Here is a 15,229-nt window from a genome sequence, read left to right as displayed (position 1 = left end):
CATCAGTGGGGAAAAAACCCCCAAAACCCAGTGGGGTGACATTGGAATTACCGAAGCGTACCCCCAACCCCTTCACCTGCTCAGACGCCTAGGGGCCCTTTACAACTGGGCTGAGCCCAGTGCCGCCCAGTGGCCTGGACACCAGACCCGACCACCTCTCTGGTTTGGCCCAAACATCTGAAGTTCGCATTAGTTGCCAACTTAAGAAATTGGAGCATTCACGTAAAATCAGGATTCCCCACTTCTCTTTCCAAAGTGGCCGATTGGGCTACCAACCAAGGGTGGTCGGTATCACTTCAACCCTAAGAGGAACCCCCAGCTTGGGGGTGTGGTGAGGAGGAAGCTATCTGTGCAGACAGTTCAGTTGTGTAAACTCTCACTGACAGTAGCACAGCCCAACAGTGTGGCCATACAACTGCGAGGCAGCACAGCCATGAGACAGTCCAGCTGTTAAACAAGGCCCCTCTCCAGCTTTCAGGGGGCTTCACCTACTCCAACCCACTGCACCCCACTCTGCCCCAGTGAGGCAGCTTCAGTGTTTCAGCTCCAGCAATCAGAACACGTCCCAGTGGAAAGGGAAAGTGTATCCATAGCCAGTGTTGCTCAATGGATAGAGCCTCTGCCTGAGGGCTGAAGGGCCCCAGAGTTCAATTCCTGGTCAGGGCACATGCCTGGGTTATGGGTTTGATCCCCAGTGTGGGGCGTGCAGGAGGCAGTCAGTCAATGATTCTCTCTCATCATTGATGTTTCTATCTCCCTCCCTCTCTGAAATCAATCTATACTAATAAAAGGGTAATGTGCTAATTAGACCAAACAGCTTCCAGGCAACTTTCTGGATGTCCTTTTGGACAAAGCCATGGTGGCGGGCCGAGGCAGAGGCGGTTAGGGGCGATCAGGCTGGCAGGGGAGAGCAGTTAGGGGGGTCAGGCCAGCAGGGCGAACAGTTAGGGAGAACAGGTCAGCAGGCAGGTGAGCAGTTAGGAGCCAGTGGTCCCAGATTGCAAGAGGGATGTCCGGCTGCCAGTTAGGGGGATCCCAGGGATCGGGCCTAAACCAGCAGTCGGACATCCCCCAAGGGTTCCCTGATTAGAGAGGGTGCAGGCTGGGCTGAGGGAACTCCCCCTTCCCCCCCGTGCATGAATTTCGTGCACTGGGCCACTAGTCCTATCTAATAAAAGAGAAACATGGTAATTAGCCGTAACTTCGCTACCCTTCCCATTGGCTAATCAGGGAGATATGCAAATTAACTGCCAACCAAGATGGCGGCCAGCAGCCAGGCAGCTGATGCGAACAGGAGGCTTGCTTGCTACAGTGACAGGGGAAACCAACGTTCCCCGCCTGCCTCTGTTGGGCTCTGAGCTGCAACTCTAAGCAACTATGTTGCAATTATAGAAGGGAAACCTGCCTCAGAAACCCGATTTCAGCCAGCCGGGCTTCAGCCAGCAGGATCGCAAGAGTGTTACAATTATAGAACCCAAACAAACCCAGATACCTGCTTTCTGCAGCCGAGGTCTCAGAGCTGGAGCCCAGCCTCAGAGCTAAAGACGGATCTCAGCTCCAGTGACAGCCATAGAAGGGAAATAAATCCCAGAATGAAAAGAAAAAAGAAAAAAAGGGAGGTTGGGAGCCTCAGTTGCCCGCCAGCCTGAAAACAGCTATCATCCCCTCACCCAGACTGGCCAGGCACCCCAGTGTTGACCCGAAACCTGCAGCAACAAGATGGCAGCTAATTTGCATACTGAAGGCAGGGGACAGCTCTCAGAGGTGGAGGAGGTTCAGGAAACAAGCATGGACACAGATCCTAAGCCATAGGCCAGCGCTCGCCACTCCCCAGCTATTGAAGTAGCAACATGATGTTAGTGTGTTTAGCATTCGCTGTGCTCCTGAGGCATTTAAAGTTGTGACAGTGAACTAGTTTGCTTTGACATGTTTATGTACAGTTCATTCATATTTCTTCACACAAAGGAAAAAATATATATAAAAATTAATAAAATAAAGTAAAATAAAATAAAATAAAGGGTGTCTGTCAGCCCTCTCTGGCTTGGCTCAGTGGTTGAATGCCAGAAGCTGGTCCGTCCTTGCTGCTTGACACAGTCGCTGCAGGGAAGAAACATCTGCCCAGTGTATCTTTCAAGGGACTTGGCGTATATGTATATGCCATACTGTTCTTAATACATTGGCTCCCCTTCTTGGCGCTATGTGTTTTAACTGAGGTCACCTCTCCGAGATAGGTTGTTTCCCCAGGTAGGGATTTTCCCCTGAAGCTAGGGAGGGGATAAAACCCCTTAACTAAGCGCCAGGCGGGTAGTTAATCACTTTAACTACGACCAATCACGCTTAAGCTACATAATCTTTACTTCCTGGAATGGAGAAAAGAAACGCCCTAACCTTTGCAATAGAAATTGAGAGGATTAAAATCAACTGGTATAAATGCAGATGTAAGAAGGCAATAAAAGACAGAACGTGGCTGGAGATCCTGGCTAGAGAACCTGGCTCTGATGATCAACTGAACGCTGCTGTCTGTGTCCTTCCTTCTTCGCCGACTCCGTCCACACCTTTGGGAACCCCTGGACCTGTTCGGGCAGGACCCAAACAGAGGGCGCCCAAACAGGATTCCCCTAGGAGCTGCAGCCACCTGCGCCGGCACCCTTTTGTTCCTGTGGAGAAAGAGGCTCCTGAGGTGGCTGAAAGTGTGTGGAGATCACTGTGCGAAGGCAGCCTTGAGTACCTGGGGTTCCCCCCGTGTCGTCCCCCAATACCCCTCCGCGGTCAGTCAGCAAGTGGTGAGGCCGGAGTGGGGAGAGGAAGCGCGGTCGGCAGTGACACGGGGTGTCAAGAGCGGCTGCAGCTGCGGCCACGGCACAATGTCAGAGCCCACCCTGGCCGAGGCCGGTCCCTTGGGGGCCCGGGAGGACGCCTGTCGGGATTATCAGTCATCCCTCGAAGACCTGACCGTCAATAGCAAACCGCACATCAATATGCTGACCATTCTAGCCCAGGAGAACCTGCACTTCGCCAAGGATATCGTCTCTCTCATCGAGGCCCAAACCGCCAAGGCTCCTTCCTCAGAGAAGCTTCCCGTTATGTACCTTATGGATTCTATCGTGAAAAACGTTGGCCGAGAGTATCTCACCGCCTTTACTACAAATCTAGTTGCAACATTTATTCGTGTGTTTGAAAAGGTGGATAAAAATACCAGAAAAAGTCTATTTAAATTACGTTCCACATGGAATGAGATATTCCCATTGAAGATTCTTCATGCCCTGGATGTCAGAGTCAATTCATTAGATCCTGCTTGGCCTGTTCAACCTCTACCCCCCAATCAGAATACATCTAGCATCCATGTGACTTCTACATTTCTAAATAAATCGCCTGAAGAGCCTTCAGCTGGAAAGATGTGCCACTCTGGATGTAAGCAGTCACATATGGAAGACTTTGTGCCACCTTCCAGGGAAGAAAGAAATGCTAAGAGAAGTGCTGAACAAGATGTTCGAGATCCAAAGCGAATAAAAAAGACTGAAGACGAACGACCACAAGAAAATAAAAGCTTACAACAAGGTGAGGACCATAGTAAATCTCCTCATCTAAGGCGGAGGGAAAGCTGGTCGAGCGCTAAAGGGGTTGTGTCACCTCGAGCCCCAAAGCAACAGCATCGATTAAGCGTAGATGCCAATCTTCAGGTTTTCACAGAGTTAACTCTAGCAAGCAAAAGAGAATTACTTCAAAAGACGAGTGAACATTTAGCATCTGGTGAAATTACACAGGATGAGTACCTTGTTGTTGCGCCTCAAATTCGACAGCTATTTCAGTATCAAGAAGGTGTACGAGAAGAGCAGAGGTCACCATTCAATGATCGTTTTCCACTTAAGCGACCTAGATGTGAAGATGCAGGTGAAACATTTGTAGATACCTCAGCATCACGACTCGCCGGCCTAGATACAAATCAGCGCCTTACAGTGTTAGCTGAAGACAGACCGTTATTTGATGAACCTAGTAGGCCATCGGTAACAAGAGATGGCCCGACCAAGATGATTTTTGAAGGACCTAATAAATTAAGCCCTAGGATTGATGGACCTTCTGCACCAGGTTTTCTTCGATTGGATGGGTCACCTGGACAAATGGGAGCCGGTGGTCCTTTGAGATTTGAAGGTCCTCCGGGACCAGAAGGGACACCTCTGAGGTTTGAAGGGCCAGTTGGTCAAGCAGGCAGAGGTGGTTTTCGGTTGGAAGGTTCCCCTGGTCTGAGGTTTGAGGGACCTCATGGTCAGCCTGTGGGTGGACTTAGATTTGATAATCCCGGAGGTCAGCCTATACGTGGACATAGATTTGAGGGGGGTCATGGTCCATCAGGACCTGCAATTAGGTTTGATGGACCTCATAGTCAGCCAGAAGGTGGGATCAGATTTGAGGGCCCTTTGCTACAGCACGGAGTTGGAATGAGGTTTGAGGGCCCCCATGGCCAGTCAGTCGCTGGCCTGAGGTTTGAAGGACAACATAATCAACTTGGTGGAAACCTTAGGTTTCAGGGTCCACATGGTCAACCAGGGTTTGGGATCAGGTTTGAGGGACCTTTAGTCCGACAAGGAGGTGGAATGAGGTTTGACGGTCCTGTACCAGGAGGTGGACTGAGACTTGAAGGGCCTCTGGGTCAAGGTGGTCCAAGATTGGAAGGTTGTCATGCTTTCAGGTTTGATGGGCAGCCAGGTCAGCCATCACTCTTACCAAGATTTGATGGATTACATGGCCAACTAGGTCCTAGATTTGAAAGAACTGGTCAGCCAGGCTCACAGAGATTTGATGGACCACCTGGACAGCAGGTTCAACCAAGATTTGATGGTGTTCCTCAAAGACTTGATGGTCCACAACACCAGCAAGCATCAAGGTTTGGTGTTCCCCTTGGTCTTCAAGGCACACGATTTGACAATCATCCTTCACAAAGGCTTGAATCCGTTTCGTTCCGTCAGACTGGTCCATATAGTGAGCCACCTGGCAATGCTTTTAATGCCCCATCCCAAGGACTGCAATTCCCAAGACACGAACAAATATTTGATTCACCTCAAGGACCCAATTTTAATGGACTGCGTGGCCCTGGAAACCAGAGTTTCTCAAATCCCCTTAGCAGAGCTTCTGGACACTCTTTTGATGAAAAGAATCTTCAAAGTCCTCAATGTGGAAACTTTGGCAATTTACCTGCTCAGATAACAGCGGGAAACATGCAGGTGTCTCAACAGGTTCTCACTGGTGTTGCTCAGCCAGTACCGTTTGGCCAGGGACAACAATTTTTACCAGTTCATCCAAAAAATCCTGGAGCATTTGTTCAGAATCCTTCCGGAGCCCTTCCTAAGGCATATCCTGATCATCACCTCAGTCAGGCAGATGCCAATGAATTATTTTCAAAACTGCTAAGAACAGGAATTCGCAAATTGTCCCAGCCTGATTCAGCTACAGCACAAGTAAATGAAGTTGCTGCTCAGCCTCCCACTGAAGAGAAGGAAGGTCAAAATGAAGATCGAGATGTTCCCGATCTTACCAATTTTACAATGGAAGAGTTAAAACAACGTTATGATAGTGTTATAAATCAACTGCACACTGGTATTCAGTGTTACTCTTGTGGAATGAGGTTTACAACGTCACAGGCAGATGTATATGCAGATCACTTGGACTGGCATTATCGGCAAAATAGAACTAAAAAAGACGTTAGCAGAAAAGTTACTCATAGACGTTGGTACTACAGTTCAACAGACTGGATAGAATTTGAGGAAATAGCTGATTTGGAAGAACGGGCAAAGAGCCAGTTTCTTGAAAAGGCGCATGAAGAAGTTGTGCTCAAAACTCAGCAAGCTGCTAAGGAAAAGCAGTCCCAAAGTGTACCGGCAGGGCCAGCTGGAGCAGTGGAGAGTTGTGAAATCTGTCAAGACCAATTTGAACAATACTGGGATGACGAAGAGGAGGAGTGGCATTTAAAGAATGCCATCAGAGTGGATGGAAAGATTTGTCATCCATCATGTTATGAAGATGATCAAAATACATCTTCATTTGACTGTACACCATCTCCCAGCAAGAAACCAGTTGAAAACCCTCTGAATATTATGTTGAACATGGTCAGAAATGAATTTCAGGAACCCTGTGAGAGTACCAATGTTAAGGAAGAACAAATTGATACCCCACCAGCTTGTACAGAGGACAGCATAGCAACATCTCAGAGCTGCTCCCGAGACATGGGTTTTACTCGTAGGAGGGTGGCGTGGGCACCTAGTGGGAGGCCATCAGCAAGTGCCTGGCCTGTCTGTGGCTCTCAACATCAGTTCTCTTCCTCTCCAGGCAAAGATGGGAACTGCCCAGTCACGTTACCTGAGCAAGCCCCTCCCCTTCTTAGGTTCCGGAGGGTACAGGTGACCCCTGCGCCAGGTCCATTAAATTAAAACGGAAGATGATATAGTTGAGTCAGTTTAAATAAAATGAGAAAAGTATGTTTTTCTTTTTTAAAAAAGCTGCTGTTTGGATCTAGGTGAAGATTTTTTTTTTTATGTATATATAGAACTATCTGTATAAATTGCCTAACTGAGGCAGGGCCTTCAGCTATCATTTGCTTTATAAATACATTTTAGTATTTGCATAGCCTACTGCCTGCACAGTTTCCGGTGCTTGTTGTGTGAAAGTTATACAGATGTGTGCAAATTTAACAAAACAAAATTGTTATGTGTAAAAATGTACGATTTTCACTTGTGAAACTGTAAATTGTAAATAAAAAAATATTTTTGCTACCCATGGAGTGTAATATTTATGGACACTATCAAATAAAGACAGTGTTTCTGTACTTTTTATTGGGTGAAAATGGAATTAAACAGCAACCTCAAGAAAAAATTTTTTTCTGGTAGTTCTGATGATTAAAGCAAAGTCTAAGTTTTATCCTTCATAGGGGGGTTGTGAGAGAGCGCGGCAGGCCTTTTCTCAAATAGGAAAGCCAGATTTGAAAAATTTTTAGAAACAGTAGGACAATTATGCATATATATATATACATATATATACACACACACACACTAGAGGCCAGGTGCACAAAAGTTTGTGCACTCGGGGGCGAGGGGGGTCCCGCAGTCCGGCCTGTACCCGCTTGCAGAGTCTGGGACCCCTCAGGGGATGACCACCTGCTGGCTTAGGCCCGCTCCCCAGGGGATTGGGCCTAAGATGGCAATCAGACATCCCTCTGGCAGGCCGGCAGCCCTCGGGGGATGCCCACTTGCCAGCAGGGTGTAGACCTAAGCTGCAGTCTGACATCCTTAGTGCTGCTGAGGAGGCAGGAGAGGCTCCCACCACCACTGCTGTACTGTAGCCATCAGCCTGGCTTGTGGCTGAACAGAGCTACTCCCATGTGAGAGCGCCCTGACCACCAGAGGGCAGCTCCTGCATCGAGCGTCTGCCCCCTGGTGGTCAGTATGTGTCATAGTGACCAGTCATTCCCAGTCCTGCTGTTAGGGTCAGTTTGCATATTCCCCTTTTACTATATAGGATAGAGGCTTGGTGCACGCGTGGGGGCTGGCTGGTTTGCCCTGAAGATTGTCCCGGATCAGGGTGAGGGTCCTGCTTGGGTGCCTGGCCAGCCTGGATGAGGGGATGATGGCTGTTTGCAGCTGGTCACACCCCCGTCAGGGTGGGGGTCCCCACTGGGGTGCCTGGCTAGTCTGGGTGAGGGGCTGAGGGCTGTTTTCAGGCTGGTGGGCAACTGAAGCTCCCAGCCTCTCTTTTTTTTCTTTTTATTCTGGGATTTATTTTCCTTCTATAGGGGTAACTGGAGCTGAGAGCCTGCTCCAGCTCTTTGCTCCAGCTCCGAGGCCTTTGCCGGCTGAAAGCAGGTACCTGGATTTGTGCAGATTCTATAATTGAAACTCTGTTGCCATCACTGGCCGCTCTAAGCTCTGAGGCCTCGCTGGTTGAAAGCAGGTTTCTGGGGTTTGTTTAGGTTCTATAATTGCAACATTGTTTCATCCGGAGCTCAGAGCTGAGGTGCGGCAGGCAGGGAATGTTGGCTTCCTCCATCACTGGAGCAAGCAAGCGTCATGTTCACTTCAGCTGCCTGGCTGCCGGCTGCCATCTTGGCTGGCAGTTAATTTGCGTATCTCACTGATTAGCCAATGGGAAGGGTAGCGAAGTTATGGTTAATTACCATGTTTCTCTTATTATACAGGATATATATACAGATATATATATATATATATATATCCAGCTATAGAGAACCACCCAGATGTCCTTTTTGAAAAGTATCGAATGAAGCAACATTTATTTTTTAACTTGGAAATTGATGCCATCAAATAATTAATGAATTTATTTAAGTACTAAAGGTGACTTTTTTTAATGACATTTTTTAAGTTTGTCACAATTTAATGCAGTGAACATATTTCTATTTTAAGTTACAGGGGAGTCTGTAAGAATGTTCATTTGAAAAATCGTTAACCTTTTTCATTTGTTGGTTTTGACTGAATTAGATGGATACCATGAGATGTTAATATTCATCCATGTAATAAATAGAATGATGAAGAAAAAAAGAAGAGTGGGAGAGACATGTCCTTCATACCCTGCAGGTTTCAGGGTAGTAAAATTAAGGGAAGGTTGTTCTAAGTGGAGGGAAAATCTGCGAAGGCCCAGAGGCCTGAATGGGGGACCTGAGTCGGTCAGTCTGGCTGGAGTGAGCCCCACGCAGGACTGGGGTCAGATGGACCTGGCCTTGACTGCTAATGGCCTCTGGATGGCAAGGGTGGGGTCTCCCTCTCAGCCTCCCTTCTCCAGCCCCAAAGGCCTGCCAAGGCCATGCCTCCCTTGACGGCCTGCCTCCTTGGCCCAGGCAAAGAGCACGGTGGTGTTGGTGGTCGCTGGAGTGGGCCCGCTGGATCTCCAGAGCCTCCAGTCCAACCCAGAGGAGGTGAGTTGGAGCAAGGATGCCGGGAATGGGATGTCCCAATGGGGGAAAGCTGCCATGGTCAGTCCTCTGTCCATCCTCCCCTGCCTCCTGTCATAGTTGGAGGAAGTGTTTGAACTGCCACTGGTCCACCTGCTGCAGGTGCAGAACCAATGCTGCACCCACTTCTGCAAGAGTGGCCACTTCCGTTACACAATGCCTGTCTTCCTGCTTGGGCCACACCGCATCTGGGGGCTCACCGCTATCATTACCGAGTTCACCCTGCAGGTCTTGGTACCTGGTGCCTACCAGTCCAGCCTGGATGTCCCTGGGGCTGAAGACTGGTCCCAGGCAGCCCCTGCCCTCACCCTGCTGGACCAGCGCGACCTCAGGACTGAATAAAGAGCCTTTACCAACTCTTGGGCAACTGCATCTTCGGCGCTAGGGCCCTGACCTCGAGCAGACCCCATGGGAAAGCTGGTCTCCTGGCTGGGGAACCCCCGTCTAAGCACTCAGTCACCCACAGCAGTGGGCACTTACCCTGCACCAGGTACTTGGCATCATTTCACCCTCACCTCAGCCCTGTGAGTGGGGCTAGCACTGTCCCTGGCTGGTGATCTGGGCTCAGAGAGGACAGACAGCTTGACTGAGCTGGGATTTGAACCGGGCCCTCTCTGAGTGGAGCCCAGACCCTTAGCCACTGTAGGTTCCTTCCTCTGTGCCTGGCTGACCATGTGCTGGGCCTCAGGAATCTGGAGAGGAGTCCTGCATGAGACTAATGAGCGTGACTGGGGGTGGCATCGCAACCTCCGGATCCACCCTACTGTGCATGACAGGGGGCCGCGACAGGGGGCGGCACACCAACTCCCCAATCGGCCCTGCTCTGAGCCCGACCAAGGGCTGCACCTAAGGATTGGGCCTGCCCTCTGCCACCCGGGAGCGGAGCGGGCCTAAGCCAGCAGGTCGTTATCTCCCGAGGAGTCCCAGACTGTGAGAGGGCACAAGTGGGACTGAGGGACAAAACCCCCTCCCGTCAGTGCACAAATTTTTGTGCACCAGGCCTCTAGTCACATATAAATACTAGTGGACTGATACAGGGTTCTGTGAAAGAATTCAGTGGGGGAGGATTCAATCAGCAAATATATGAGAAGCTCTTCCAGGTACAGACACGTCTCTAGGCACTGACCATAATCCAGTGCACAGGGCAAGCCCCAAGCCTGCACTACAGAGCTCCCTTCTAGTCGGGAGCGATTCAGTCACATTAGGGTGCACAGGCTCAGAGTGTCGACAGAACAGCCGATGTGACGTCCTCCTGGCCTCCTCTACCTATGGCTGCACCTTCCTGTATTGTGAAGAGGACAGTGAATCTCTGTTCCAGTAGAAAACGTGATTTGGCTTCGGATCAGAGTCATGAGGGGAGTGTGGGACCTGAATTCAAGGTGCTGGAAGAACCCTGGATCCTACTCATGGTGGGATTTCTGCTGGAGGGCAGAGGTCTGAGGGTTTCTCCTAGGAAAAAAGGCAGGAGTCAGAGAGCTGTTCATGTGCACATGGGTGGTGTGGGTGATTGGGGAGGTCAGTGGACAGAGTGAGCCCCTCAGAAAATTCACACCCCTCTGCTTCTAATCCTAGCCGAATCTACACCCTTATCCAGGGACCTTGTTCACTATTCTGGTAGAACCTTCTCAGTGGTAGCTTGGTGGTAGCTCTCTCCCCATGGGAGTTAACTGTCAGTTAGAGAAGAAGAACTCCACAGGGCAGCTAGTGAAGTAGGCAGCACATAGGTGCAGGAGCCAAAGTTTGATGTGTTAGGAGGTGTCTGGACACCAGAGGATTTTCTTTGTTCACTCATTGGTCAGCTATACCTGGAGCACCTACTGTGTGTCAGTGAGTGACAGGAACTTAATAGACACCAGCCCTCCCTGTCCTCATGGAGTTGACATTCAGGTGGGAGGGTAGTGGGAGGGTACAGGGACACTGAGAGAGCATGTCAGGTTCCCCTGAAGAAGAGGGCAGGCGATTCCCTCATTGATCCAGAGCTGTAAGTAAGGAGGGCTTTCTGCCAGCCCCTCCTGGGTGACCAGGCACATCTCTGCCAGGACTGCCAGGTTGAAGGTGAGCAAGGAGTAGGTCTGCCTTCTGGATGGGCAGGAGCAGCAGCAGGCACAGGACCCTAAGGCTGTCTGGGTGGTGCTCTGGGAGGGCCATGTGGAAAGAAAAACCAGGCCTCAGACGCAGCTGTCAGTCTATCTCTCTCCCCAGGGTCATCTCCTGCATCTTGGGCATATGGCTGGACCAGTACACTGAGGATTTTTATCGGCCACCAGAATTTCCCAGCCTAATCATGCTTTTGGCCTCCATAGAGCTCCTGTTCCAGTCCCAGACCTGCCAACCCAGGCCCAGTATCTCCACTCAGAGCTGGAGCACCTGAGCCCACTGAGGCGGAGACACAGCAGGAGGAGGTGTGGTGTGTGTGATGGGGAGGGCATGTGGCTGCGCCACTCAGAGAAGAGCTCCCAGAGCCTGGCTTAGGCAGGAGCACAGAGCTGCTCAGGTCAGTGCCCCATGGCCTGCAGTCTGGAGGATGTCCTGGGGTGGGGGCTTGAACTGGGACTTCAGTGATGGAGATGGGAGGTTCCCTTCCTTGGAAGGCACACGAAAGGCGGTCATGGTGGTAACATAGTTCCTTCCTGGATCTACAGAAGCAGCTCCAGAGCAAGATGAAGAAACACCTAAAGAGAAAATGCCAACTCTGGTGCCCTCTCCTGAGCCAGAGCAGGCTCCAGGCACAGCTGTCACCGAACTTCCAGATGTGGACCCACCTGCAGCTTCTGAGACACTAGCCTCAGCATCTGGGAGGCCTGTGGTCCCAGATCCTGGGGGGCAGCCTGTGTCAGCTGCCTCGGCAGAGAGGACTCCCCTGACCTCCCAGTAATAGCAATTTAAGAAATGTTTGTGTTTCTCTTGCACATACTTAGAAGGTTAGGGTATTTTTCTTACACTATTGAGTAAAATAAAATGTTTTTTTTTAATAAAATTTAATACTATTATCTGAAAAATAACTTTACATTATATAAATTTTAACTCTATGATCCTTCAAAGTGTAAATTCCAACATGGAGAATATTCACAATTTTTCACAACTGTTCCATCACATCACAAACACTCTCCAGTTCCACAACATTTTCAGAACCCACATCTGAGGTATGTGTCGTGACCCGGAATCAAACCTGCATCCTTTTGGTGTATGGGATGACTCTCCATCGAACAGGTGAGGCACCCTGTTCAGGGTGAGAAAGAGCAATATTTTCATTTGAATTTTTCATTCTGGTTTAAACTGCAGTTGGGTATCTTTCGCATACTTTTGGCCTATCCCTTCTTTTGGAATTTCAGTTTGAGACCTTTTGCCCTCTTGTCCATTGGATTGTTAGCAAATCTGAATTGTCATGGATATCAGGTTTTTGCCATGTAACTTTCAAATGGATTCTCTAGCTTGCCATTTGTCTCCATTTGATGTGTGTTTTGACAAATAGACACATTGCATTTTGATGTGGTCGAATCTGTCTTCTCTTCTCATGCTCTTTGATTTTGTCTCTCACTTTGAATGGAAAACATGTTTTTGATCTTATCGGGAAGACTGGCCAGGTTGTATTGTTCTAACAGAGCCTTAAATCCCCACGGTTTGCAGCAGCAAAGGTTAATTTCATAGTCATAGTTAATTTCAGATGGATTTAACAAGAGCTCCTGTTTTTCAGATTGTTATTCTCTCTCTCTTTTTTTTTTTTTTTCTCTTATAAGGATGGAAGTTAGGACTTCACAGTGAAAACCAGAAGTCAAATATTTATTTGACAGTGGCCTGTGGTGGACATGACTTCCATTTTCCCTTTTCTAACATCTGCCAATTTCCAAATCCAGCTGTTTCTGGGGGGTGTTATTCAGGGCCCCAGAGTGAAGGTATCAGCATATCTAACTGTCTAGACCACAGTGATGATGGTTGTATGTGGACATGTGACTTCAGTGAGTTTAATAAGATTATTTTTACTAGTGACCAGAAGAAAATTCTGGATGTTTTCAATTAAATTAGAGCAGCCTATGAGTGAGAGAAAGAGATAGAGCTGTTTGCCTGTAAGAGTTGCGAACCAGTGGACTGAAAGGTGTTGGGTTTGACTCCAGTCAAGCTAACTGCCTCAGTTGCAGGCTAGATCCTTGGCCTTGGTCTGGGCCAGGGAAACTTACCCTTGGGTGAGGATTGATGAAGAAAAAATTTAGTGATAAGTATGGCACTGCCACTTGCATTAAAACCTCAGGCACGTTAGCTGAGTTCTTTACGTCTTGTCCTTTTCACGGGAAAAATGATCTCACTCATTCATGGATAATAAAGACCATTATAAACTTATGAACAATAATAGATACAGAGGCAGAGCTGCCTCAATCTGATTGTCAAAGTGCAGGGGGAAGGCCAGGGAGGGTTGGGGGGCAGGAGGGAGGGGGGTAAGAGATCCACCGAAGGACTTGTATGCATGCATATAAGCATAACCAATGGACATAAGACACTGGGGTGTAGGAGAGGCCAGGGGATTGTCAAGGGCGGGGGCAAAAAAAAGGACACATATGTAGTACCCTTTGTAATACTTTAAGCAATAAAACAATAAAAATAATGTTATGAAAAAATGAGTTGCAAGGATAAAATATAATAATAAAGTGCTTAACATAAAGAGTTGGCATGTGGTAGGCACTCAATATATAGTTCTCATCCTATCTAATAATAGAGAAACATGGTAATTTACTGTAACTTCGCTACCCTTCCCATTGGCTAATCAGGGCAATATGCAAATTAACTGCCAGCCATGATGGTGTTTAACCGCCAACAAAGATGGCGGGTAATTTGCATATGTAGCCACAATGCTGGGAGGTGAAAGGGATCTGAAACCCAGGCGGCAGGCAAGAGGTGGGGGCGGGCAAAGGCGGCCGGTGATCGGTGATTGCATTGTGGATTGGAGGCAGAGAGAGCCCTGGTGCAGGCCAGCCGGCACCCCTGGACCCCTGGGGCTGTGGGTGCTGGCTGGCCTGCTACCCCGTGATCGCCATGGAAAAAAGACCTTCAAGGCCTGTCCAAGGCAGGTTTGCATTTAAAACTAAGTGGGGTAGTCCGGAACTGCGCGGCACTGACAACCAGGGCAGTCTCTGCGTCGGTGGCACATCTGCGGCTCCAAGTGTGGGGTGTGAGGGCCATGTAAGCCAGAGGCTTTGGCTGCAATGGTCAGATAATTTCAGCTCCAATGCAGGCGCAATCAGGGAAGCCATTGGGACCTTCACAAAAAAAACAGAAGGCTGAAGAGGAAGGATACTTCCCAGAGCGGATTAAAGAACAGCTGGCAGCCTTGAAGAAACAACATGAAGAAGAGATCCCTCATCATAAAAAGGAGATTTGAGTGTCTGCAGAAAGACATTGAGCAGCACAAGCAGAACACCAAGAAACTGAAAGATCATGATACTGCGGCAGTGTCAGGGTGAGGGGACAGCCATATTTGCCAGTGTGCTCGAGCTGTCAACAACAAAAAGTGTGCGGGAGCTGGGCAGGCACACAGACAGGGTCACAGACCCCAGGCCCACCTCGCCACCGCCTGGCCTCACTGCCACCGCTGCCGGTGCTGTTTCATGGGGCCTGCGCCCCACTTCGGGAGGCAGGGGGCAGAGGAGGGGATGTCTTACAAACCAAACTTGACCATGCACATGCCCGCCACCTCCATCAAGGCCTCTGGGAGCATTCACCCGCCTTCCACCAGCATGGCAACGTCTTCCCAGTACCGCCAGCTGCTGAGTGACTAGGACCAACATCTCTAACACGCCGGGAACAGAGAACAGCCAGGCGTCCCAGAGTAAATATGCTGAGCTGCTGGTCATCATCGAAGAACTAGGGAAGGAGATCTGACTCACGTACGCGGGCAGCAAGAGCGCGATGGAGAGACTGAAACGAGGCATCATCCACATGACAGGGCTGGTTCGGGAGTGCTTGGCCAAGATGGAGCGGAACACCAGGTCCTAGCCCCTAAGTCCACGTGAAAGGCTTTCCTTCTTCTTCCAAGAAGTGACAGCTCATGCTTGCATCCCCTTCAGATGAAACTTGGTTTCAAAATGGTAACAGCTTGGTTTCTCCTCCCCGTGCCCCTCCCGTGGTTCATCAGGCTCTGAACCTCCCATCGCTGAGATGGAGAAGAGATTTTTGCAGTTATTAGATGTAAGCGTTAGTTAGGAACTACCCAGGGCATTTTGTGTGTTTTTTTAAAGCATTGATTTACATGATGCATGTCAGTTACCTATCACAGCAAGCTGCAGTTGG

At 49.2% G+C, this 15,229-nt stretch overlaps 1 protein-coding gene and 2 pseudogenes across 1 annotated transcript; all 3 read left to right on the top strand.

The window, feature by feature from the left end:
* The first annotated feature begins 2,858 nt into the window (after positions 1-2,858).
* Positions 2,859-6,396, top strand: LOC132218611 (pre-mRNA cleavage complex 2 protein Pcf11-like). The gene is made up of 2 exons (XM_059670059.1): positions 2,859-6,231; positions 6,377-6,396. The coding sequence occupies exons 1-2, from the start codon at positions 2,865-2,867 to the stop codon at positions 6,394-6,396; spliced, it is 3,387 nt and encodes a 1,128-aa protein (XP_059526042.1). The 5' UTR covers positions 2,859-2,864.
* Positions 6,397-8,707: 2,311 nt separating this feature from the next.
* Positions 8,708-9,335, top strand: LOC132218610 (mitochondrial coenzyme A diphosphatase NUDT8-like; annotated as a pseudogene).
* A 5,257-nt stretch (positions 9,336-14,592) lies between these two features.
* On the top strand, positions 14,593-14,935 carry LOC132219373 (cyclin-dependent kinase 2-associated protein 1-like; annotated as a pseudogene).
* Positions 14,936-15,229: the final 294 nt, after the last annotated feature.

Source organism: Myotis daubentonii, chromosome 16, assembly GCF_963259705.1.
Source record: "Myotis daubentonii chromosome 16, mMyoDau2.1, whole genome shotgun sequence".
Lineage (NCBI taxonomy): Eukaryota > Metazoa > Chordata > Mammalia > Chiroptera > Vespertilionidae > Myotis > Myotis daubentonii.
This window is presented reverse-complemented; position numbering and strand designations above follow the sequence as displayed.

Excerpts from the sequence above, each read along its gene's own strand:
- LOC132218611 (XM_059670059.1), top strand. The coding sequence starts at position 2,865 with ATGTCAGAGCCCACCCTGGCCGAGGCCGGTCCCTTGGGGGCCCGGGAG. Across the intron at positions 6,232-6,376 it reads CCGAGACATGGGTTTTACTC|GTTCCGGAGGGTACAGGTGA; the intron begins GTAGGAGGGTGG and ends TCCCCTTCTTAG.